Source organism: Silurus meridionalis, chromosome 28 (assembly GCF_014805685.1).
Source record: "Silurus meridionalis isolate SWU-2019-XX chromosome 28, ASM1480568v1, whole genome shotgun sequence".
In the NCBI taxonomy this organism is placed as follows: domain Eukaryota; kingdom Metazoa; phylum Chordata; class Actinopteri; order Siluriformes; family Siluridae; genus Silurus; species Silurus meridionalis.
The window spans coordinates 2,360,874-2,387,599 of NC_060911.1; the positions used below are offsets into that span (position 1 = coordinate 2,360,874).

Genomic DNA, 26,726 nt, shown 5'->3' on the forward strand with positions numbered 1-26,726 from the left:
ATAATTGATTAATTGAGTAACTTTGATTAATTGATTATTATTTAATTGATTAATTAATTAATGTCAAATGCAGTTATAATTAATGTAAAATTAAATTGATAAAAGGTTGATAAATAATTGATTAATTAAATGCAGCCTAACAAGAATGTATGCCAGAATTTTGGACATTTGGAAAGCAAGAGCAAAATTTGTACACAAAATAAAAAAAACTTATCCTGAGTCATTTGTGTGCAAAGCCAAACCCTACTCACTACTCAACCTCTTCAATCCTCCTCAACCTCAATACTACTCAATCCTACTGAACCTCCTCAATCTTACTAAACCACCTCAATCCTCCTCAACCTCAATACTACTTAATCCTACTGAACCTCCTCAATCTCACTCAACCTTCTCAATCTTACTGAACCACCTCAATCCTCCTCAACCTCAATACTACTCAATCCTACTCAACCTCCACAATCTCACTCAACCTTCTCAATCTTACTGAACCATCTTAATCCTCCTCAACCTCAATACTACTCAATCTTAATACTACTCAATCTCAATGCTACTCAACCTCCTCGATCTCAGTCAACCTCCTAAATTTTACTGAACCACCTAAATACTATCAACCTCAATCCTCCTCAGCCTCAATACTACTCAATCCTACTGAACCTCCTCAATCTTACTAAACCACCTCAATCCTCCTCAACCTCAATACTACTCAATCCTACTGAACCTCCTCAATCTTACTAAACCACCTCAATCCTCCTCAACCTCAATACTACTCAATCCTACTGAACCTCCTCAATCTTACTAAACCACCTCAATCCTTCTCAACCTCAATACTACTCAATCCTACTGAACCTCCTCAATCTTACTAAACCACCTCAATCCTCCTCAACCTCAATACTACTCAATCTCAATGCTACTCAACCTCCTCAATCTTACTGAACCACCTCAATACTATCAACCTCAATCCTCCTCAACCTCAATACTACTCAATCTCACTCAACCTCCACAATCTTACTGAACCACCTCAATACTATCAACCTCAATCCTCCTCAACCTCAATACTACTCAATCTCACTCAACCTCCACAATCTTACTGAACCACCTCAATACTATCAACCTCAATCCTCCTCAACCTCAATACTACTCAATCCTACTCAACCTCCACAATCTCACTCAACCTTCTCAATCTTACTGAACCATCTTAATCCTCCTCAACCTCAATACTAATCAATCCTACTGAACCTCCTCAATCTTACTAAACCACCTCAATCCTCCTCAACCTCAATACTACTCAATCCTACTCAACCTCCTCAATCTTACTAAACCACCTCAATCCTCCTCAACCTCAATACTACTCAATCTCAATGCTACTCAACCTCCTCAATCTTACTGAACCACCTCAATACTATCAACCTCAATCCTCCTCAACCTCAATACTACTCAATCTCACTCAACCTTCTCAATCTTACTGAACCACCTCAATACTATCAACCTCAATCCTCCTCAACCTCAATACTACTCAATCCTACTCAACCTCCTCAATCTTACTAAACCACCTCAATCCTCCTCAACCTCAATACTACTCAATCCTACTCAACCTCCACAATCTCACTCAACCTTCTCAATCTTACTGAACCATCTTAATCCTCCTCAACCTCAATACTAATCAATCCTACTGAACCTCCTCAATCTTACTAAACCACCTCAATCCTCCTCAACCTCAATACTACTCAATCCTACTCAACCTCCACAATCTCACTCAACCCTCTCAATCTTACTGAACCATCTTAATCCTCCTCAACCTCAATACTACTCAATCTCAATGCTACTCAACCTCCTCAATCTCAGTCAACCTCCTAAATTTTACTGAACCACCTCAATACTATCAACCTCAATCCTCCTCAGCCTCAATACTACTCAATCTCACTCAACCTCCACAATCTTACTGAACCACCTCAATCCTCCTCAACCTCAATACTACTTAATCCTACTGAACCTCCTCAATCTTACTAAACCACCTCAATCCTCTTCAACCTCAATACTACTCAATCCCACCGAACCTCCTCAATCTTACTGAACCACCTCAATCCTCCTCAACCTCAATACTACTCAATCCTACTGAACCTCCTCAATCTTACTGAACCACCTCAATCCTCCTCAACCTCAATACTACTCAATCCTACCGAACCTCCTCAATCTTACTGAACCACCTCAATCCTCCTCAACCTCAATACTACTCAATCCTACTGAACCTCCTCAATCTTACTGAACCACCTCAATCCTCCTCAACCTCAATACTACTCAATCCCACTCAATCTCCCTAAATCCCCTAAACCTCTACAATCTCAACTCCCTCAACCGCCCCAAACCTCTTCAACCTCCTCAACTCCCTCAACCCCCTAAACACTTTTCAATTCTTCTCAGTGCTCCTCTATTACAGTGATCAAGAATAATGCATAATTTCTTTAATAAAAACACCGGACCCCAAAAAGCGCGACCCGCGGCGGAAGTTCGAAACCGGAAGTCTTTGATGACCGCCGTGTTCCGGTGTTGTTTCGCTGTAGTTTGATGTGATAGTATGAGTCGAAAACAGGTTAAATCATCAAATGCACTATTTAGTGTAAAAGTGTACAAACAATAAACGTGGAATATTAAATTACGTAAATAATAAAAAATGTTATAAGCTAGATTTCTTCGGTGCTCCTCCATCCGGCTCGTTGGTCTAGGGGTATGATTCTCGCTTAGGGTGCGAGAGGTCCCGGGTTCAAATCCCGGACGAGCCCAATGTTTTTTATTAATTTTTTCCCATAAAAACCTAAATAAATGTAAAAATACGTTATAAAAAATATATTTCACACTATTTAGGATTTCTTTCTTTTGTTTCTAAATAAAACATTTTATCCAGGTCTGGAAATGTGAACATCTCACAACACATCCAGATGAATCCTAGTTTCCTAATCGGTATTTGAGCAATCCTGTCAACACAGAACAAAATACTCTGTGAAAAACATCTCCACACTTTTCACCCAGCAGCATCTCAACCGGCCCAAAGCCACACCATTAAAGCCTGAGATTTTACACAAAAGTTTTTTAATCAATGTTCCACCTAAGGTACGTTTTTCCTATCGAAATAATATCCACAAATGTCACTAGATTAATTTGACGTCAAAAAAAAATTCCAAGCAAAAATCTTTACTGTGAACCTTTTAGCTCTGAGGGATTCCTCGCTGATAGCCAAAGGGTTCTTATTCATTCAGGTGAAGAGCAACAAGACACAGTTGCTCCAAAACACAATTACTGTTGAGGTTATTTGGAGTAAAATCCACCAGAAACGACACGTAATCTGAGGAAACGCACAAAGTATACATGTAGAACCCATTGTGTGGTTTCAATAATAAAAAACTCATATATTCGTAGTTTGTGGAGTAGACGTTTACTCAATATCAATCAACGTGAGATGTGGTAAAGAAGCATTTTTTCCACCTATATGTTCTTTTTCATCAAATGTGTTAGTATAAAACTTTCCCACGTTCCATCTTCTCCAATAGAAAAAAAAATGGAGGTTATTATAACAGCAAATGGGAACTAAATGTGGACAATCTAATGTTCAGGTATCCACAAACTTTGCTGTATATAATGTGTATATTAGTTTTTACTTGACTTTTACCTCAGGAATTGTTCTAAATTTACATCTGCTACGTAGAAATCTATCCACACCTACAGAACCTGACCTGTCCATTAAATTTGACCTAGCTGTGGAAGAAAATTGCAAGTAGCTATGCTAGTTTTGCTAGTTCTGACTGTATCTTCACTGTATCGCTAAACAGGTCACACATCGCAAGTTTCTGAACCTGATCGATTTCAGCCTCGAGCTAGAAATTGTTCAATAAATCACACCAGATTACGGGTTATTTTAAAAATACACACAGAAGTTTATTCAAGGATACAGTTCATATCTAAAATAATACAATATTCATATGTACAGCATGTAATTAGAGATTTATTGATATTCGTTCACAGCTTGATATACGATTCCCTTTGCAGAGCAAAAAATTCAACAATATCAAGAAAAAGACCGAACTTCCAGGAAAAAAACGTTTCACATCTTCGTAAGAAATGCATAATAATAATAATAATAATAATAATAATAATAATAATAATAATAATAATAAGTCAAGCTTATGAAAAGCATCTAAAGATCACGGTGTGGATAAAATCCTTTAATTTCCCTTTCAGTTGTATTTAATCCTTAATAATATATGAGTGTACACTTGTTCTCCGCTTTGTGTTTGTGTGTGTGTGTGTGTGTGTGTGTGTGTGTGTTGTGACTTCATCCTATCTTCATCTCTTTCAGTCTGTTTTGTATATTTTATCTATCACCCCTCGTTCTCTCTGCTTCAGAGCTTCTGTTTGTATGGATTTTTCTTTGCTAGCTATTAAACAGCTAGCTGATCAGGTAGCTACCTAGCGACCTAGCTAAGCATGTAATGGGGAAGAAATGTCTCTTAGTATGTAATGGAGCTGGCTAGTTTATATTTGCCCGGTCGTTAGTTACGGTTGGAGAAACAGTGTAAGCTAGGATGTGCTAGGTAGCAGTGGTGAAACCATGGCATACGTGTTAAACACCTAAAAAACCCACCCAGTGAGTGAGATTGGAAGGAAAAGCACTAATCTGCATCGCTAGCTGGGAGGTGCTGCTCGTTTGATTGATTTTTTCTTCCAATTTCCAAGCAGTCCAAAAGGTTTAGAGGAAAAAAAATTGAATGTACAGAAGTGAAATTAAAAGTATAAAAATAATAATTCTAGCCTCTGTGTTTTCCGGGGTCAATACGGCTAAGATTAGCATTGTTAAATGGAGCGATGTGTGTAAAAAACATAAAATAAAATTAAAAACTGGTTTATTATCGCTGACGAGCCTAAAGTGCATGTTATCCTGTATAAAGCTCTTTATAATAACATACACACACAAATATACACACACACAACAAATTGTTGCTACGCAAAAAAAGTGACTACGGTTAAACGACATTCCCCGCAACAAACCGACTTCCCATAATGCCCTTTGTTTAAAAAATAAAATAAAAAAGATTCACATTTATCCGTGTAAATACGATCACCCTGTACAGAAACTCAGGCTGATTGAAACTGCATCCGTACTTAACGTTAGCCGATAGGATGCTACGTCGTAGCAGCTAACGGTTAGCTTGCGGATCTGACGAGCCGTTATATAGCCGTGTTTCGGCAACCATGACACGCGCTCCTCGCGTACTGTACGCCCCTGCGACTGCGTAAAAAGGCGACGTTACTCGCTGTGCAAGTGCAGAGTTCTGATCTAGTACATAGTACTTACGTAATATACGGACGTGCCGCAACAGCAGGAGCTGCTGATGCTCTGAGCATTTGTTTTTTTATAAAACCGTATTTTCTGGAGTATAAAAGAAAATCTTGTTATCTTGAGCCTGGACGACGCTCACGCAATACCGGCGCTCACACAACGGGGGCGGTATGACAGGACATGACACTGCAACTAACCAACACAGAGCTGAGCCTCAAATCGCACATTTGCGCATGACATCACATTAACGGCATTTGGCAGACCCCCTCATTCTGAGCCCCGTCCAATAATCTCGTTTATACAAGGGTTAAGGATTTTCTTGAAGGACCCAGGAACAGTGGCTTGGTGGTGCTGGGATTTTAACTCGTGACCTCTCGATCAACGCTTTACCTTGAACTTTCCTACAAAGGAAAGCTGCGCTACCGAGTCCCTTACACAATTCTTATACAATTCTCCAGAAATTCTAATCCGAGACCCAAAAAGTGGGAGGAGAATAGAAGTGGGGGTGGGAGGATTGTAGTGGGAGTAGGAGGGGCTTAGCCTGAGTTCCCCTTCCTAACGCTAGCCAGTCATGTGTCCTCGAGCTCAGGTATGTTTTTAATGGCGTAGTTTTTGATTTGAGACGCAGAACCATTTAGATGGATCTGGACTGTGGAACTATAATGAATAGAGAATAGCGAGAATAGCCTTTATTTGTCACATATACATTACAGCACAGTGAAATTTGTTCTTCGCATATCCCAGCTTGCTTAGGAGCTGGGGTCAGAGCGCAGGGTCAGCCATGATACGGCGCCCCTGGAGCATAGAGGGTTAAGGGCCTTGCTCAAGGGCCCAAGAGTGGAAGCTTGGCGATACCGGGGCTTGAACCCCCGACCTTCCGATCGGTAACCCAGCGCCTTAACCGCTGGAGCTACCACTCCCCCTGGATGGACATTCGGTGTCGGATGAGGGTTGGTTCCTCTTGCGGTTTCTTCCTCTTAGGGAGTTTTTTCTTGCTATTCTCACCACTAGCTCATGAAGCTGGTATAAGGCGACGTTCATTGTCGTCCATCAAATTGAAAAATGTATTTAATTAAGAGGAAACACCATCCTGACTAGCATGCACCGAGCATGGTGCAGTGGTGGCTCAATGGTTAAGACTCTGGGCTTCTGATGTGATGATGAAGGTCAGGGATTCAAGCCCCTGCACCACCACACTGAATGGAAATTAATGTCCATTAATCCAGAAAATACGGTACTGCATACACAAGAGTATATAAACGGGAATGATAATGATGAGGTTACGCTGACCCGAACAAAACGAAACAAGAAAAGCATCGAATACAAACTGAAATTACACACTTACAAGATTTTCCAACTAAAATATAGAGAATTCACATTATTCAGGATTGACCCAGGGTGGGTGTGTGGGTGTTTGTGTGTATATGTGCATGAAAGCGTATATGAACCCTTTGACCAGCAGAGGGCTCCTGACAGAAGGGTATGTGCTGGTGTGTGAAAGAAAGTGAATCTGGTAAAGTGTGACACTGAAAATCCGGGCGGTTTGACGATACGATACGATATGATACAATATGATACGATACGATACGATTCAGCTTCACATATGATATTTTTGGTCCGGAGATGACAGGACGTCTTCACTACAACCCTCGGCTCGACGTGCTTCCTTGTGAGTGTGTACGGAACACCCTGGGTCCGGGGTGGTATTAGTGCGGCTTATATGGGAGGGGCGGTGATGGTGAGGGCGGTTGCACGTCACACCAGCAGGTGGCGTTTGCGGTGCAGGGCGAGGTGATCAGAGCGTGAGAAGCTGCGGTCGCAGTCCGAGCACTTGAACGGTTTGGAGCCGGTGTGTTTGCGGTAATGGCGTGTCAGCTCATCTGAACGTGCAAACTTCCATGTGCAGCCTTCCCAGGAGCACTTATATGGCTTCTCTCCACACACACACACACACACACACACACACACACACAAAACAAAAAAGGCTACTTAGTCTTTGATTTGTCTATTTACCTCTGTATGTGTGTGTGTGTGTGTGTGTCTTTGTTTTATATATATATATATATATATATATATATATATGTGACCAGCATACATATATATGACCAGCATACATACATAAACATATATATATACATACATGTACACACCTGTGTTTATGTATAACCACGAGTGTGTGTGTGTGTGTGTGTGTGTGTGTGTGTGTATATACCTGTGTGTGTGCGTCTGTGGGCTTTAAGGTGTGAGCTTTTTGTGTACACTTTGTTGCAGCCTCCGTAGTCACAGCGATGGATGCGTCGCTTCTTCAGAGGGTCTGGTGATTCCACTTTAGGAGCGTAGCCTATCACAGATTGTGTGTTTACACTGAGAGAGAGAGAGAGAGAGAGAGAGAGAGAGAGAGAGAGAGAGAGAGAGAGAGAGGAAAACAATAGTCAGCTTAACTGTCCATTCATAAATCCATCCATTTACCTGTCCTTCCAAAATATCTCTTATCTCTCCATTCATCCATTCAGTCATCAACTTATCTGTCCATCTCTTAACTATCTGTACATTCATCCTTCCACCAATCTCTCCATCCAGCCATCCGTCCAGACATATTATTGCTGTCTTTTGATCCATCCATCAATTTACTTACCCACTTATCCATCCATCTATCTATTCATTCACCTGTCCTTCTACAATGTTGTACTACATTTCTATTCATCCATTCCTGTCAACTACTTATCCATATCATTTAATATAGCTCTTATCTGTCTGTACGTCCCTCTATCTCTCCTTGTAATGCTATGATATTTAGGTGTAGTGATGTGTTTGGCCACTAGGTGTCACTGCAGGCTGCTATAATGAGCAGTAAGCTGAGGCGCTGTTCAGTCTGATGATAAAGTGAAGTTACTGCTGCACTCCTCTGTCCCACCTGCTGTCCCACCCCTGGCTCCCTAGCTCCGCCCACTGGCTCCAAACTCCCTATAATTAAACCTGTCTTTATATCTCTGTGCTCTTCTCCTCCAAACGTCTCTATCGCTCTTCCACTTCATTCCTCCCTTCATCTTCCTCATCCCCTTTATCATTCGATTTTCTGATGCCGCACCCCGAGGAGAACTTTATTCTGCCTTCCTACTCCTCCCTTTCTCTCAACCACACTCCTTTCTTTCTCTGCTCATGTTTTCTTTTCTCTCATGAGTCAGCGTGCTTGCCTGATGATATCACACTCACACGCACACACACACACACACACACACACACACACACACACACACACACACACACACAGATAGACAAGAGGTCAGTGGCCTCCCACAAACATATAGGTACAAAACTTACACACACACACACACACACACACACACACACACACACACACACACACACACACACAGAGTCACCGCCTGCATGTGGACAAATGGAGACACTGTGTCTCCGGATTGCACACTGGGAGATTTAATCAGTGCTGTAGAAGAAAACACACACACACACACACACACACACACACACACACACACACACACACACACACACACTGGAGATGCTAAAACAAGTGTAAACATGATTTGGGTCAAATAAACCTCACTGTTGTGTGGATGAAACAAATTGGAGGTCAGTTGCTGAACTGATTGCAATTTACACACACACACACACACACACACACACACACACACACACACACACACACACACACACACATACACACACAAGAAAGCAAACCGTAACCTTTTTGCCTTTTTTTGGATTCTTATATACGCCTTTATTTTAATAAATAAAATAATTAACTTATTAACTTATATTATTTCAAATTCTTATATATACTTATATATATATATATTTTTTTTTTTTAAATATATATATATATATATATATATATATAAATATGAGAACGTATTCATATTATTCCTCCACACACACACACACACACACACACATACACACACACAGAAGTTTCGTGTCTATCTACATTTCTATCTACATGTTCGTCTATCATTTTTCTTCTGAAGCGTCTAAAGTCGAGCGCGGTGTTTGATGTGTGTGAGCGCGTGTCTGTGTACGTCTTCAATGCTCTGATCTTCTCATAGGTGTGTAGTCATCATTCATCAAAGCAGCAAACGCAACAACAATTTTGCGACGCAAAGGTCACAAACTCATGATTAGCTCGTGATGTGTCCTGGGAAGAAGTTTGACACGACGCCACATGCCCCAGAGCTCTACACTTCTAACTTTAAAGGCTCTTAGATGGTTCCTTATTGAGATGGTATCTGACTTTTTCACCCATATGTGGTTCTTCCACAAAGTTCACAAATCTCCTCAAATTCTAGTGGAACATCTTTCCAGAAGAGTGAAGGTTGTTATAAGAGGAAAATGTGGAATAGGATGTTCAAAAATCAGCACATCGTAATCTTATGCTCAGGTGTCCACAAACTTTAAAAAAATATATGCAGTATAACCTCATCTAAAGCAGTTCAGTGAAGTGGACTGATGTGTTGGATCATAGCTTCTGTAGAAAAGGTGAATTAATAAAGTGGTACTTTCAGGAACCGTTTACTGTAAGGATCTTCAGTGGGAACCAGAAAATGGCATAGTTTGTGAAAAGAGCTTTCCGGTTCTCCCAGGAACCTTCTTATTTATTAGCATACAGAAGAAAATAGAGGAGTGTGGTGAAGCCAAGAGAAAAATTCTGGCTCGATGCCCAGAGAAGTTTACAGTTTTATATAAAAGTGGGTAACAGCTGCATTTCAAGCAGAAGATCAGGTTTAAGAATCCGGCTCTGAGCGCATGACACTGAACTCCACACAGTTCTTCCTTATGAATCACACATCCAGGTTTCGTTTCTGAGTCCTCACCGTTACAGCGGGACTTTCCGGTGTCGTTTTTTTTGTTTCCTTGATTTTGTGTTTGTGAAAAATTCGTAAATAAAATGTAGAGGGGAAAAGGGAACTTTTTTTTTTTACCCGAAAGGATGTAAGTAAATAAATAAACATAAAATAAAATGCATATTATACTTAATAATATTTTATAATATTATTAATACAAAACTATAAATAGAATAATTGTAAATATAATAAATATATTCAGCGTCCACAGGATCGACCATTAAAAAAAAAAGTCTGGCACAAACATATTTTGATTAAATTTTTTTTATATTGAATTTGTTATGTAAATTATAAATTAGCAAACCTTTGCTTTTTTTAATTTATTTTGCACATAAGATATATATTTTGTATTTACAAATGAAATATTTATAAAAATCTTTTAATTTTTATTACATTTTTTATAATTTCTATTTTTATTTTAACTGTGTAGATGTATATAAATATAAAAGATACTAAAATATTTTTTTATTTAATTAAATGTATTTAAATTAATTGTAATGTATTCAGTCTAAACTATTAATCATTTATTTTTAATTTCGGCACAATACACACTGATTTTCAATCATTTTTCCATAAATCTGAAATGATCTAAAAATTTTCTTTACAATTTATTTAGAAAATGTAAACAGTAAAAGTTATAATATTTTATTTTTATATTTTATTTTATTAAATTATTATATTAACAAAAATATTCTAATGTTAACTTCAAGTACATATTATTTCTTCAATAATTTGGAAAGCAATGATTTATATTAGTTTCAGTTTATTACTTACATTTATTACTTAAATCTAAAATTTATTTTAGATAAAATTATTACTTACTAATAATTTCTTTTTCACTCATTTTAGTTTTAGTTTTTAAATCTCACTCTTTATCCCTTTAACCTGACTGACTGATAATAATGTATAATTTTATAATAAATGTAGAGAAATGAAAAGATAAAAATAATACAGCATGTAGAATTTCACACACGTCACGTAAAAAAACCCTGGTGTTTCCTCTCTACATACCTGTAATGTTATAATGCAGAGAACATACATGACTAAATGCATGAACATGTGTACGTGTGTGTACGTGTGTGTGTACGTGTGTGTAGGTGTATGTTTTTGTGTATAGGTCTCATAATGTCAGACCGGGGCTCTGAGTGCGTAGGGGCTTTTTTTTTTTTTTTTTTTTTTACGAGCAGGTGTACAGTGTCGAAATACGGCAAACAATGTGACTTGAAAGAATGCAGATAAATACCACTGGGGACAAGTCAAGACTGAGTGTCTCTCTTACGCTCTCACACACACACACTCACATGTAAACACACATACACACAATCCCATTAATCTGTAGCAAACAGACTGTGTGTGAGTGTAAAAGTGTGTGTGTGTGTGTGTGTGTGTGTGTGTGTGTGTGTAAGTGTATATATTTATATATGGTGTGTGTATGCGGGTGTGTACGTGGAGGTGCGTATGGACCACTCACTCGTTAAAGCCTGACAGAGGGGGAGACGGGACTTCCTGTCTGTACGTGCCGGGAGCGATGTCGCCGTGAGGCTCGGGTTTGATTGGCTGGTGGTCCTGTGCAGCGTCTGAAAGATTAACCAATCAGAGGATGTTCACGTATATTATTGACACAACAAATCTGTGTGTAGACCAATCACGGATCACTCGGTAGTTTGGAATGTATATCAATGCATATCAAATTATATGTGAGTGTGTGTGTGTGTGTGTGTATGTGCGTCCATCAGTGTGTAAACCACGCACCAGGTTTGAAAGAAGGAGCTCCACCCTTCTGATCGTCAGAGGCAGTGGGGAAGAGCATGATGGGTGAAGAGAGGACGTGGGGCGGGTAGAGCAGGGGCATGGAGGGCAGGATCACGCCGGGCACAAGGGGGATAAGACCTGAACCGGAAGCTGAAACCAACGGAGTCACCAGCTGTGTACACACACATTATATATCACATCAATATATATCTTTGAGAATGATTTAATATGCACAGAATATAATTCATTATTATTTTATTGTAAATGCAATATAGTTGTATTATATTGTATCATATCCTGTCTATAATAAAACAAAGAGATAATATAAAACATTTAATTTAGAAATGAAAGGACAAGTATATCTATAAAATTCAATTAATAAATAATATAAAAATAATAACAAATAAAGTGTATTTTTATTTAATTATATCATTTTATATCATACAATTATAGAATATAATTGAAAAGAAAATACACAACAATATACATCATTATTACATTCTGTGGCCAAAAGTATTGGGACACCCAACTTCAGCAGGCACACAATTGTGTAGGACGACTTTGGATGCTGTAGAATGAAATCTTCCATTTGTTTGAACTAGGAGACCCAAACCTGTTCCAGCATGACACAAAGCCAGCTCCATGAAGATATGCTTTACATGGTTCGGAAATGTGTGAAAGATCTCCTGTGATAGAGCTCTAACCCTTTTGGGATGAATTTTCATGCTGGCTGCACTTCAGGAACCTCTTTACCTCACCTACATCAGTACCTGACTTTTATAACACTCTTGTGGCTAAATGAGCACAAAGATCTAGTGGAACAACTTCCCAGAAGCATTTGAGATGTTCAAAAAGCCCAATCTAATGCTCAGGTATCCACAAACATTGGTGTATAAAATGTGTATATTAGTTACCACTTGACTTTTACCTCAGGAATTGTTCTAAACATGTGCTGCTGGGTGACTAGCACTAGTAATACATACTAATACATTAGTACTAATACAGTAACTAATACATTTGCTACATAGAAATCTGTACACACCTACAGGGCCGGACCTGTCCGTTAAACTCGACCTAGCTGTTAAAGAAAATTGCTATGCTAGCTATTACTAGCTTAACGCTTATTGCAAGCTTAAAGCTAGCTAGAAATATCTATGCTAGTTTGCTAATTATGTCTGTATTCATTCATGTGTGTAATCATTGCTGTATGAAATGTATACAAAATTAAGCTTGCACAAATCTCCACAAAATCTAGAGGAACATCCTCCCAAAACAGCAAAATGGTGACTAAATGTGGAATGTGATGTTCAAAAAGCACAATTGTGTGTCCAGGTGTCCACAAACAATTGTCCATATTGTGTATATTAGTTATTACTTGAACTTTTACCTCAGGAATTGTTCTAAACATTTGCTGCGTAGCGACTAGCACTAGCACGCCTCAACACATTCTAGCGCTGGTACATCTGCTAAGTAGAAATCTAGCCGAACCTACTACGCTACAGTAACTTTGATAGTTACAGTATGTCCATATCATCTCACAGAAACCTCTACAAAATCTAGTGGAACATTTTCCCAGAAGAGTGGAGGTCATTATAAGAGCAAAAAGGGGGGCTGAATGTGGAATGGGGTGCTATAGTAAGGTGTCCACCAACTTTTAGCCATAGAGATTTTATATGTATTAGTATTGTGTTCGTGTGTTAATTAAATTAATTGTAAATAAAATTATATAGTATTTACAGTAGGGAAAGACAGCGTCATGGGCGGAGTCATGAGCCTCGGCGATCCGGAAGGCGATCCGGTCATGGAGGCGGAGTTAGAGCGGCTGATGCGCTCGTAAGGTGACGGGGGCGTGGCTCTGGACGAGGTGGACGATGACGACGATGACGATGATGATGCTGATGGAGAGGAAGAAGAGGACGGCGGAGGAGGAGAGGACTTCTTGCTGAGTGACAGGTCCACAGGCTCCATCTGCGCATGTGTGGGGGCGTCTGGGCCGTGAGACGAAGTGTGTGAGTGTGTGTGAGTGTGGATGGAGCCGTGGTACGGAGGGTAGTGAGGAGCGTAGCAGTAGTGAGACGGATGAGGACCGATGGAGAACATGGCGCTGTAGGTTTCAGCTGTCTGAGACTTCACCAAGGATGGGTAGCTCTGAAAGAACACACAAAGAGGGGAGAGGGAGAGTAAATATCTGTGAGCTCTCTTTTTCTTTCACACACACACACACACACACACACACACACACACACACACACACACACACACCCTTCTCGAGGCAGCTGTGTACTCAGGAGACGGATGATGAAAAACTGCTTTTTCGGAACGAGTCGAAGCCAAAGCTAACTCACAGGCCCCCTGAAAAGCCTAACCTAATGAGAAAGGAATGTACATCCATCTGAACACACACACACACACACACACACACACATTTCCCTTTACATTTGAATCAAAAGTCCGTAATGTAGCTTTGATCTACACCATAATGTCAAAAGTTTGTGGACACCCCAGTATTTTTTTTTATCATCCCATTCCACATTTCCTCTTATAATAAGCTCAGGACAGAAACCCAAGGAGATACACCTACAGGTGTGAGGACCACATTCAGCTAGAAGTAAACCTGCTATCACTCTTTTCCTCAATCCTTCTGACTTTCTTTCCCTTTCTCTCCAGCATGTATCTCCACTTTTCCATTTTCTTCACAGCCTGCTAAGCTTCAGTTAATAGCGATTATGTAATAGTATGAAGTTAGCTTCAACAACTGGAACTGTAATGAATGGACATTCAGTGTTGAGGATGAGGATGGGTTCCATTTTGAGTCTCCATTTTGACATAAGAGCCATAACTATTAGAATGTGTGAAGGTTATTAGTGACCCTCACGCTTCACTCTGATCCTACAGATGATACATTGGGAATAATACAAATGGCCTCCTGGTTTAACAGCAGAGAAACAGAGTTTTTTAGTCCTTGATTTGGATGCACAGAAACAGGACTTCTGTCTACACACACACACACACACACACACACACACACACACACACTCAAGTGCGCACACATGCACACAACCCCGGCATGTGATTGGCTGATCTCCAGGCCTCCTATGAAGAGGAAACATGGGGGTTGTTTTGTTTTTTGTTGTGTTTTTTTTCTCTGGTCAAGCCAGTCGAGCAACAGGAGGGTGAGATCAACTCGATACCACACACACACACACACACACACACACACACACACACACACACACACACACACACACACGTTAATTCATGCATTAAAAAACACACAGCGCCTTCTTAATTACCACTCAACCAGAAAATGTGTGCAACCAACGCTGAGGGGGGAAGGTGATGAAAGATGATTGAAGGTGATGAAGGGGTTGAAGATGAGGAAAGGATGAAGGTGATAAAGGCGTGAATGTGAAGATGATGAAGAGGCTGAAGTTGATGATAATGACGAAGGGGATGAAAGGGATGAAGATAATGAAGAGATTAAGGGTGATGAAGACGAAGAGGTTGAAGTTGATGAAGGTGATGAGGGGGATGAAGCTGTTGTACATGAGGTACAAGAGGTTGAAGGCGATCAGGGGGTTAAAGATGAAGGGATTGAAGGCGATGAAGATGAGGGGGTGAAGGTGATGAAAGATAATGAATGGGTAAAGATCAATGTGATGAAGGTAATGATAGATTATGAAGGTGATGCAGGGGTGAAGGATGATGAAGAGATGGGGGTGATGAAAGATGATGAAGATGATGAAGATAAAGAAGATGATGAAGATGATGGATCTCAGACGGTGGAGCTGTAAACGTGTCATTGAATTGTGTAGTGGTGTGGTATTCGTAATTTTTGTTACATAACACAGAAATCCCTGCAGCTGGTGCATACACACACACACACACACACACACACACACACACACACACACACACACACACACACACACACACTATTTTTAAAGTTCCCCTTCCAAACTGCACGGCTGTAGGGAGACAGGAACAGGGAGCTTGAGGCCATTTTGTGTTTTTTTTTCCGAGAACTGCGTTTAAAATGTCTTCCTGCTCCCTATTCCCTATTCCCTATTCCCTACATCCGTACATTGTGTGTATTGTACACGACCTGACGGCTGTGACACCACGCCTTGTTCACTACATAGGGGATTTACACACTCGTGCATTCACACAGGATGACCTCACGGACAGAGATCGGTGTGGCAGGAAATCCCACGATGCATTGCGGCGGGTCAGAGTGCTGCATGTAACACACACTGCTTTGTATCACACAGCCAACAGGAAGCAGAGCTCACATTATACATTTAGACAAACATTTCTACTGAAACGGAGTGAGTGTGTGCACGTGTGTGTGCGTGAGGATGTTCTGTATAAGAGTGTGAGAATGTGTGTGTTTGAGGGTGTGTGTTTGAATATGAGTGAGAGTGTGTCTGAGACTGTGTGTCTGTCTGTCTGAGACTGTGTGTCTGTCTGTCTGAGACTGTGTGTGTGTCTAAAACTGTGTTTGTATGTGTGTGTCTGAGTGTGTGTGTCTGAGTGAGTGTGAGTGTGTGTGTGTGTGTGTGTGTGTGTGTGTGTGTGTGTGTGTGTGTGGTTGTGTTACACACCGTCTCCTGTCTGCCTTCACTGGATAGTCACACATGAGCATGGCTGCTCCGACTGGAACTCTGAAAAACAAACACATAAAAAAGACAGGATCAGTAAACAGCTTTTATACACACACACACACACACACACACACACACACACACACACACACACACACACACATATCCAACAGAGTGTGATGTGTGATGGAGAGCATGGCGGAAAAGGTGGAACACGAAATCACTTAAAACTGTCATTACTCATGTTTTGAGAGAGATCCACCCAACATTTTACAGAGTCCTCTCTCTCACACTCACACACACACACACACACACACACACACACACACACACACACACACACACACACACATGTAGGCAAAACACTCACTCTGTACATTAGTACGTTTTTAATTAAAAAACTCTTCATCTTATTAAATACATTAATATAAGTAGAACCTGGGTTAATTTTTTTAATCAGGTAACAGTTACTTTGGATGAGCTACAAATATACATACATATATTTATGTAATTGTACAGACAGACAGACAGACAGACAGACAGACAGACAGACAGACAGAAAGTCATAACTCATTAAAGCCATGAAGTCTGGATGTTATATTGTTATATCGACTTTCTCTCAACCACAAACAAAAAATCAGGTAGAAATACTCATAACCGGGAATTACGAGTTCCCACTGTGACTGTTACTCAAAAAATGATCAATCAATTTAATAATCAATTGATCTTTTATTATTATTATTATTATTATTATTAATACTACTAATAATAATAATAACAATTACAATAATAATAATAAGAAGAAGCTGATTATGTGATAACTGTGTGTGTGTGTGTGTGTGTGTGTGTGTGTGTGTGTGTGTGTGTGTGTGTATGACCCACAGGAAGATAGGGTGAGGTTGCATGGAACCGACAAGTGTGAGACCACACCTTACTACACACACACACACACACACACACACACACACACACACACACTTGTGAAACAGCAGCCACTCCCTCTCCAGCTACTTTGGTCAGGGTCAGCTGAGGGTTAACCATTCATAACGCTACAGACACAAACACACAAACACACACACACACACACACACACACACACACACACACACACAGTACATGGCATCACACATCACATAATTTAAGCAACAAACAGTGAAGCAATTCCATGAAAACTGAAATAACTGTTCGAACAGCAAAGAGGTGCGAGTTAAACACACACACACACACACACACACACACACACACTCACTATCTTTTCTTCCTCTCTATACACCTTCAATATTTTTACTCACTTCTTTATCTTGCTTTTATTTACTTACCTTCATTTTGATTCTGTTTGTCCTCTCTCTCTGCCAGACCTTCACTTCCTCCCCAACAATGACTACACAACACAGCCAGGAATCCACTACTTCTCTGTTGTCAAGCTTCTCAACCTTAACAGAAGATGAGATACTGCAAGTCATCCAATCTTGCAATCCCACTATCTGTCCTCTGGATTCAATTCCTTCAACTATGCTTCAGACCATCACAGAAGATCTCCTGCCCTTCATCTCCACGATCATTAATGGGTCCTTAACATCTGGCTATGTGTCAACTACCTTTAAGCAAGCAAGGGTCATTCCCATCTTAAAGAAACCTACTCTGCTTTGCTTACTACCTGGAAGGTCGCTCATACCAGGTAACATGGAGGGATTCCACATCTGCCCCGTGCAGACTCACCACTAGTGTCCCACAAGGCTCGGTACTTGGTCCCCTCCTTTTCTCCCTCTATACCCACTCCATTGGTAAAATCATATCCTCACATGGGTTTTCTTACCACTGCTATGCAGATGACACTCAACTAATCTTTTCTTTGCCTCCATCAAATACCACAGCTTCCGCTCGGATCTCGGCATGCTTGACAGACATTTCTCCATGGATGAGTGCTCACCAACTAAAACTCAACTCCAGAAAAACAGAACTGCTGGTCATCCAAGGTGATTCATCTTCAGGTCAAGATCTCCCAATAACACTTCATGACTCTCTGCTCTCCCCTTTAGCCACTGCACGTCACCTTGGGGTAACTATGGACAATGAACTGTCCTTCTTCCCACATGTCGCTAATGTGGCTCATTCCTGTTGATTTCTTCTTTACAACATCCGAAGGATTTAACCGTTTCTGTCCACACAGGCTGCCCAGGTGCTTGTTCAGTCTCAAGACTGGACTACTGCAACTCTCTGCTGGCAGGTCTTCCTCTGAACGCTATTCGTCCACTGCAAATGATCCAAAACGCAGCTGCATGACTTGTGTTTAATCTGCCCAAGTTCTCCCACACCACCCCACTGCTGCGCTCCCTTCACTGGCTTCCAGTAGCTGCACGTATCAGATTCAAAACACTGATGCTTGCCACCAAGGCCAAAAATGGACCAGCGCCATCTTACCTCAGTGACCTCATCACATCTCGCACTGCACCACGCTGTCTGAGATCCTCCAGCACTGCTCGACTGGTACCACCTTCTCTCAGAATGAGAGGTAAGTACACTTCAAGGCTCTTCTCTGTTCTGGCACCGAGGTGGTGGAATGAACTTCCCCTAAATGTCCGTACAGCAGAGTCCCTGACTATCTTCAAGCGACGACTGAAGACCTACCTCTTCCTGAAATACTTAAATTAGCACTTCCAAGTTTGTAGAATTCAAGAGTTATATTTATATTAAGTTTATAATCTTGCGTACCAGTGTAGATTTATTCATTACTAGAGATTTAAAGCACTTTTGTAAGTCGCTCTGGATAAGGGCGTCTCCTAAATGCCGCAAATGTAAATGTCTCTCACTGTCTCTCTCTTCCTCACTATCTTTCTCTTCTTTACTGTGTCTCTTTTCCCCACTGTCTCTCTTTCTCTCACTGTCTCTCTTCCTCACTGTCTCTCTTTTCTTTACTGTCTCTTCCTCACTGTCTCTCTTCCTCACTGTCTCTCACCTTTTTACTGTCTTTCTTCCTGTTCCTGTTTCTCTCTCACTATCTCTCAATCTCTCTCTCCATTCTTCTTTCACTCCTTGTTAATTCCTTCCTTCCTTCCTTCCTTCCTTCCTTCCTTCCTTCCTTCCTTCCTTCCTCTATTTCTCTCTTTTCTTTCTTCCTTTGTTTCATCTCTCTCTCTCTCTCTCTCTCTCTCTCTCTCTCTCTCTAATATTATTTAAAAAAGAATACCCCAGAGCACTGACAGTGGATTTGACCTTTAACCTTTCTCTGCCTCTCCTCTAATCTTCTTCAGCTTTGACAGTAAACATGAATTTGACCTCTGACCTTTGCTCCTCCTCCTCTCTCTGTCTCTCTGACTTAAAACACAGCTAGTGACCTTTGACCCCAATCACACCTGTATGGTGTGTGTGTGTGTGTGTGTGTGTGTGTGTGTGTGGGGTACATACTACTGAACATACTCTTTCCTTCTATCTCTCCTTCTGTACTCTCTTTTTAAATTTTCCCATCTTTCTTCACCTCTTTATTACTTCGTTCATTCCCATCTTTCTCTCTTTCTTAACCTGTCTTTCCTTTATCTTTGCTTTATCTCGCTCTCTCTTTCTCATACACTTATTACTTTATTCCCAGTGTTTGTCTCTCTCCCTGTTTTTCCATGTCGTTCCTTACTCTGTAAAATACAATGATGTCATGTCATTTACACCTTTAGTAAAACCACACACACACACACACACACACACACACACACACAAACACACACACACACAAGGCCCTGCCTATGAGGAAAGTCCCTGTCATGCTGCTCCATCCTGCTGATAACGACACTGTGTTGAGAACATGAACACGCCTTGTGATGCTTATCGAGGCCGCGAGGAAACCGTTCCCTAATGTCAATATTCACCGTGTGTGTGTTTGTGTGTGTGTGTGTGTGTGTGTGTGTGTGTGTGTGTGTGTGTGAGAGAGAGAGAGAGATCTGGGTGTGTCTCACACTATGTCACAGTAAAAAACGTCATACAACCAGAAAACAAACAGGTTACAGAATGACACTTACATACACATAGACATATAGAATGACACAGGCCACGCCTCCTTTAATATAATAAATATATAGAATGACATAGGCCACACCCCTTAACTATGACAGATATATAGAATGACACAGGCCACACCCCTTCACTATATAGAATGACACAGGCCACACCTCCTTTACTATAATAGACATATAGAATGACACAGGCCACGCCTCCTTCCCATTGACCGCCACGGTAATGTGTAAAAATCACAGTAATTACAAGGAATGTTTGTGTGTGTGTGTGTGTGTGTGTGTGTGTGTGTGTGTGTGCGTGTGTGGGTGTGTGTGGGTGTGTGTTCTTTCTCTCCTTGCACTCTGAAAACAGGAAAAGAGGCTCAGTGTGCTAGATGAAATGTGTGATGCAAGAGAGAGCCTTGAGAAAGCCCCAGACACAGCAGCGTTCCCATTCCAATCCCCCCCCCCAACCCCATGCACACTCATACACACACATAAACACACATGCACACCCATACACACCCATGCACACCCATTCACACCCATACACACACATGCACACACATGCACACCCATTCACACCCATACACACCCATGCACACACATGCACACACATGCACACCCATTCACACCATGCACACACATGCACACACATGCACACTCATACACACCATACACACCCATACACACACATGCACATTCATACACACACATGCACACTCACACACATATGCACACGTACACACTCATACACACACATGTTCACCCATACACACTCATACACACCATACACACCATTCACACCATTCACACCATTCACACCCATACACACCATTCACACACATGCACACACATGCACACACAAACACACACATGCACACTCATACACACAGTAGACCCATACACACCATACACACACACATTCACACCCATACACCCATACACCCATACACACCCATACACACACATTCACACCCATACACCCATACACACACATGCACACACATACACCCATACACACACATTCACACCCATACACCCATACACCCATACACACACATGCACACACATACACACAGTCATGTATATGCTGAAGGATATCTTCAGGTGTCTGTGTTACACTCTAACTCTATCTGTAAGATTTAGATAAAGGCGGATTGAATTCCTCCGATTGTTTCACTTTTTCCTTCTTTTCCGCACAAGTATGATTTTTTTCAGTGTAAAAAAAAAAAAACACAAAAACACAAACTCCAAAACAAATCCAATAAAACCTGAATATTATCTTCACAACTACGAGCTTTAGACCAGAAAATCATCTGAAAATTGAAGTTTGCACAGCGAATATAATCGTCTATAAGTACGGTTTTACTTCGTCTTAATGGCACACGAGCTTTCGCTCTTCACGCTGAGGTGTAAATAACGAAATGACTAGCAGACTATGTTGAACATCAAACACACACACACAAGGAGACACACAAATCTCTAATAACACACTGCAATGAGGTCAACAATGTGGTTAAACCCAGGCCTACATATTTCAGGTTTCAGTCACGTTCGCTACGTTCACCTTTTCACTGTAACACATACAAACACACTCATAATCTAATCCTCATCCGATTTTTACACCAGTTTATAGTCAGTATGGTGTTCACTTTTATCTTTTTTTTTTTTTAGCATGTACAGTGCGCTTTTTTTAATCTGTGCTTTTTTTTTTAGCACAGATTAACGCTGGGCTATAAACCAGAAATATGATTTATTTTTATTTCAGAAACATACAATTATGAAATAATAAATATACATTATTATATATATAAATAATTAGAAATGACGGCTGACAAATCAGGTAAATATGTGAATTATGCAATATATCTATATACATATCTATCAAAGAATCTGCGCTGAATATATGTTGCATAACTCGCAGTTTTTTCATAATTCAGAATTTTAAATTGTTTACATTCATTCATTTATTTTATTTTTTCATCATTTTAAACTGACAAAATGCAAAATGGTCTAAAAATTTTAAATTGCAAAATTGGCATTAAAAATGTATTTATAGATGAAAAAACGCACACCACAATTTGACACCACTTTTCTTTTCTTTTTTTTTATGTCAGTTTAACAATATTTTTATCTCAGATATTATTTTGATTTTTTGGCCCCGATGTGACCGAACCTTCTTCCCTCCATTAATGACATTTTTTTCACTTGAGGTTGACAGGTACACTTTTCTACGTCCACAGCAGGTGCGACAATGAGGACATTTTTCGATAATAAAATATGTGCTGTGTTGTGTTGAGCTGTTTTGTATTGTATTGTATTGTGTTGTATTGTATTATATTGTATTGTATTGTATTGTGTAGTGTTGTATTATATTCTGTAGTGTTGTTTTACATTCTCTTGTAATGTATTGCGTTGAGTTATACTGCATTGTGGTATAATCTGTTATATTGTATTATGTTGTGTTGTATTGTGTAACCTGTTTTATTGATTGTCCTCAAATATCTAAATGAATCCCACACACACACACACACACACACACACACACACGGAGTGTGTGCGGTATTACGCGTGCACCAGCATGGTCTACACTAATCTTATACTAATGTAAGAATCCCAAAGAAAGTCAAGACACACAACTGAACAACTCGCGCGCGCTGCTCCGGGACGCGCGCGCTGATCGGCGCCGAGCTTACGAGACGGCCGAGTGCGCGCCGGTCCCCATGGTTACGCACACCCTGGCGTTCTGGGGAGCGCACAAGCGGCGCGGGCACGCGCAGGAAGAAGACGCGCTTATAATAATAATAATAATAATAATAATAATAATAATAATAATAATAATAATGATAATAATAATAATAATAATAATAATAATAGACATTAAAATAAAGTTTAAACGTTATTTTGACGGACGTTTTTATACACATCTAAAACACACTTCAGTTTATTTGTGTTTCAATTTGATTTATTCAGTTATTATATCATTACTGGGTCACGTGAAGGTCTAGAAGAGGAGTGGTCCAGGATTCCTCTGAGGTTATGAGAATGTTTTTTTGGTTTTTTTTTAAGTCTTATTAGATTTTTAAACACACCACAAAGCCTAAGGTTCCACAAAGCAGTAGATGATCCAAGCCCAGTTTCGGATATAAAATATTACTCACATGTTGGTGAAAGTGCGGCGCTTCAGCTCTCTTCCTGAATCCGGACTGAAAAATAGCAGACAGCCAGAGGAAGGAGAAGGAGGACAGGATGGAGTGAGTTCGAGCTCCGTGTTTCTCTTACTGACGTCCTGAACAATCAAATCCCAAACTTCTCAGAGTTCTGAGACTTTCTTCTGCGCCCACTTGTGACGGTATGGGGCGGGGCGGGGCGGGGAGCAGAAGAAGGGCGGGGCTGGAAGCGTACAGGGGCGTATCTGGATGCTTAGAGGGGCGGGGCTGGGTGGGACAGGAGGGTGAGGGAGTGGGTGTGGATCTTCAGGCTTTCCTGTGTAGGAAGGAAGGAAATAAAAAAAAAAATGTTAACAGGGTGTGGATGCGCTCTCTCTCTCTCTCTCTCTCTCTCTCTCTCTCTCTCTCACATTCTGTCTGTCTCTCTTTCCATCTATCTCCCTCTATTTGTCTGTCTGTCTGTCTGTCTGTCTCTGTTACTTTCTGTCTATCCATTCTCTCTTTCTCTGTCTGCATGTGTCACATTCTATATATCTGTCTATCTCTCTCTCTATCTCACTTTCTTCATGTATGTCTTTTATCTTTCTGTCTCTTCCGCCTGTCCCTCTTTCTGTCGATTTCTGTCTCCTTCACTATTTGTCTTTATTTGTCTGTCCATCTCTATCTGTCTGTTTCACTTTCTCTCAATCATCTTATTAGTCCGTCTTTGTCCATCTCACTCTCTCTCCTTGTCTGTCATTCCATCGTGATGTCTATCCGTCTCTCTCTCTCTCTCTCTCTCTTTTTCTGTCCATGTCTCTGTCTGTCCGTCTCTCTTTGTCAGTTTATCTCTATACATCATGGCTCACCATGTTAGGGAACATGTATATTTATGTGTAGAGAGAGATAGAAAAACAATGTGTGTGTGTGTGTGTGTGTGTGTGTGTGTGTGTGTGTGTGTGTGTGTGTGTGTGTGTGTGTGTGTGTGTGTGTTTAATGGTTAAAATGGGCCTATAGATAATAAGAAATTCATGATGTCACTCTCAGCACATTTCTCTCTTTAGCAAAACAAACGGATCTGTTCCATCATGTAGTTTTTCACTAATTCACAATCGGTTTCAGAGAAACGGGGGAGAGAGAATTCCTGCAACACACCTGAGACTCACACCTGTGAACTTCTAATGAGGGTCTGCAGACGTGTGAACTGGGAGGAAACTGCAGGGTAAACCACGTCACCATGGCAACAGATTACAGTGGATCGTTCACATGTGAGAGAGATATAGGGGAAATTGGAGGGGTGGAGAGGTGGAGAATTGTGTGTGTGTGTGTGTGTGTGTGTGTGTGTGTGTGTGTGTGTGTGTGTGTGTGTGTGTATTCAGTGTCAGATCATAAAACAGTTGCCGGTCAGGAAGGTGATTTATGATGAAGCTGACAGAACTACGTCTGTGATATAACAGGATATAATTATAGTTGTGACTATAATGTCACAAAATTGCATCATCTCCAACATTACAAACACACACAAACACACACAGACACACACCTGTAACAAATACATTCATACACACAAAGACACACCCAGAGACATAAAAACACACCCACTAATACTTCACACGCCCTCCATACTGACAGCATTCAATGCATTTTCATCGGAACTATTCCTCATACAATCGTTTAGGTTGTTTCACACACACACCCTCAGACATACACACCCCCAGACACACACACACACACACACCCCCAGACACACCCCCATGTCTGGAAGCACTCCTGTGTGTGTGTGTGTGTGTGTGTGTGTGTGTGTGTGAGATTTCTGACTATATTGTGATTCAATCTGTCAAAAAACCGGCACACAGAAAAACATGGAATTATATGAGATTATTAAATGTTAAACATTGTAGGATTGTTTATATGCATAATACAAAAGATGTTTTTAGAACACGCAGGAAGGTCACGTGAACAAATACCGTTCAAAATAAACGATGGTGTATGTAAACAGTAGCTGTGTGGAAAAGCCGTTGCTCAGCTAGTCATGGTTTTACTAGCTCTGAGAAACGTGAGAATGACAGACTGACAATACGATGGAGACAGACAGACAAAATAACAGACAGAAAGACAGAAGGAGAGAGACAGACAGACAGACAAACATACATACAGACAGACAGAAGGAGAGAGAGAGAGAGAGACAGACAGACAGACAACCAGTCAGACAAACATACAGACAGACAGACAGACAGACAGACAGACAGACACAGGGACAGACAGAGGGAGAGACAGACAAACAGGCAAAAAGACAGACAGACAGAAAGAGGGTGAGGCAGACAGACAGACATGCAGAACAACAATCAGACAAAAGATGGACAGACAAAGAGGATGAGAGAAAGAGACAGAAAGAGAGAGCACACTTCACACGTCAGAACTTCAATGAAATACTGACATAATACATATATAATACAATGCAACATGCACACACACACACACACACACACACACACACACACACACACACACACACACACATAAACACATACACACAGACACACACAGACACAGTTTTCACTCCACGCTCTTACAACTGCAATTTATCGTGTAATAATTAAATAATAAATGCCAGATTCTATTTTTAAAATTGTCAAAATGAAGGCGTAAATTGCACGTAAACTCATTTTAACAGCAGTCCTTTAATTGGCGCGAGATTAATTCTGCACGCATTTCTGTTTGACCATTTTTATTACAAATTTAAATATAAATAAAATAAATAGAAAAATTACAACCTTCAGCGCAACGTTCTCTTTATATTTATTTCACATTCCTGAAAGATTCTTTATTGTTTCTTTAATATTCTTTAAAGTTCCCTTTACATCCTTTAGTCAACATCCTTTAAACGTTCCTTTAAAAATCTCTTCATGTGACTTTATTGTTTCCTTTATTCCTCTGACATTCATTTAATGATTTTTTTTATCATTCCTTAAACACCCATTTAATGTTTTCTTTATGTTCCTGTAATGTTCCTTACATTTTTTTTCCAGAGTTCTTTTATTGTAACT

General features: G+C 40.4%; 1 protein-coding gene, 1 long non-coding RNA gene and 1 other non-coding gene across 3 annotated transcripts; 1 reads left to right on the forward strand and 2 right to left on the reverse strand.

Moving 5' to 3' along the window:
• Nucleotides 1-74: 74 nt before the first annotated feature.
• On the reverse strand, nt 75-2,550 carry LOC124381272. The gene is made up of 3 exons (XR_006924823.1): nt 1,567-2,550; nt 1,128-1,354; nt 75-900 (listed from the first exon to the last, which is right to left on the reverse strand). It is a non-coding gene; the product is annotated as an uncharacterized LOC124381272 (long non-coding RNA).
• Nucleotides 2,551-2,705: 155 nt separating this feature from the next.
• Nucleotides 2,706-2,777, forward strand: trnap-agg. The gene has a single exon. It is a non-coding gene; the product is annotated as a tRNA-Pro (tRNA).
• A 3,671-nt stretch (nt 2,778-6,448) lies between these two features.
• Nucleotides 6,449-23,897, reverse strand: klf3 (Kruppel-like factor 3 (basic)). The gene is made up of 7 exons (XM_046842733.1): nt 23,692-23,897; nt 16,548-16,607; nt 13,681-14,091; nt 11,944-12,115; nt 11,663-11,768; nt 7,542-7,693; nt 6,449-7,266 (listed from the first exon to the last, which is right to left on the reverse strand). The coding sequence occupies exons 3-7, from the start codon at nt 14,041-14,043 to the stop codon at nt 7,085-7,087; spliced, it is 975 nt and encodes a 324-aa protein (XP_046698689.1). The 5' UTR covers nt 14,044-14,091; nt 16,548-16,607; nt 23,692-23,897; the 3' UTR covers nt 6,449-7,084.
• Nucleotides 23,898-26,726: the final 2,829 nt, after the last annotated feature.

Excerpts from the sequence above, each read along its gene's own strand:
- klf3 (XM_046842733.1), bottom strand. The coding sequence starts at position 14,043 with ATGTTCTCCATCGGTCCTCATCCGTCTCACTACTGCTACGCTCCTCAC. Across the intron at positions 11,769-11,943 it reads AGCTCCTTCTTTCAAACCTG|ACGCTGCACAGGACCACCAG; the intron begins GTGCGTGGTTTA and ends TTAATCTTTCAG. Across the intron at positions 7,267-7,541 it reads CCACAGACGCACACACACAG|GAGAGAAGCCATATAAGTGC; the intron begins GTATATACACAC and ends TGTGTGTGTGTG.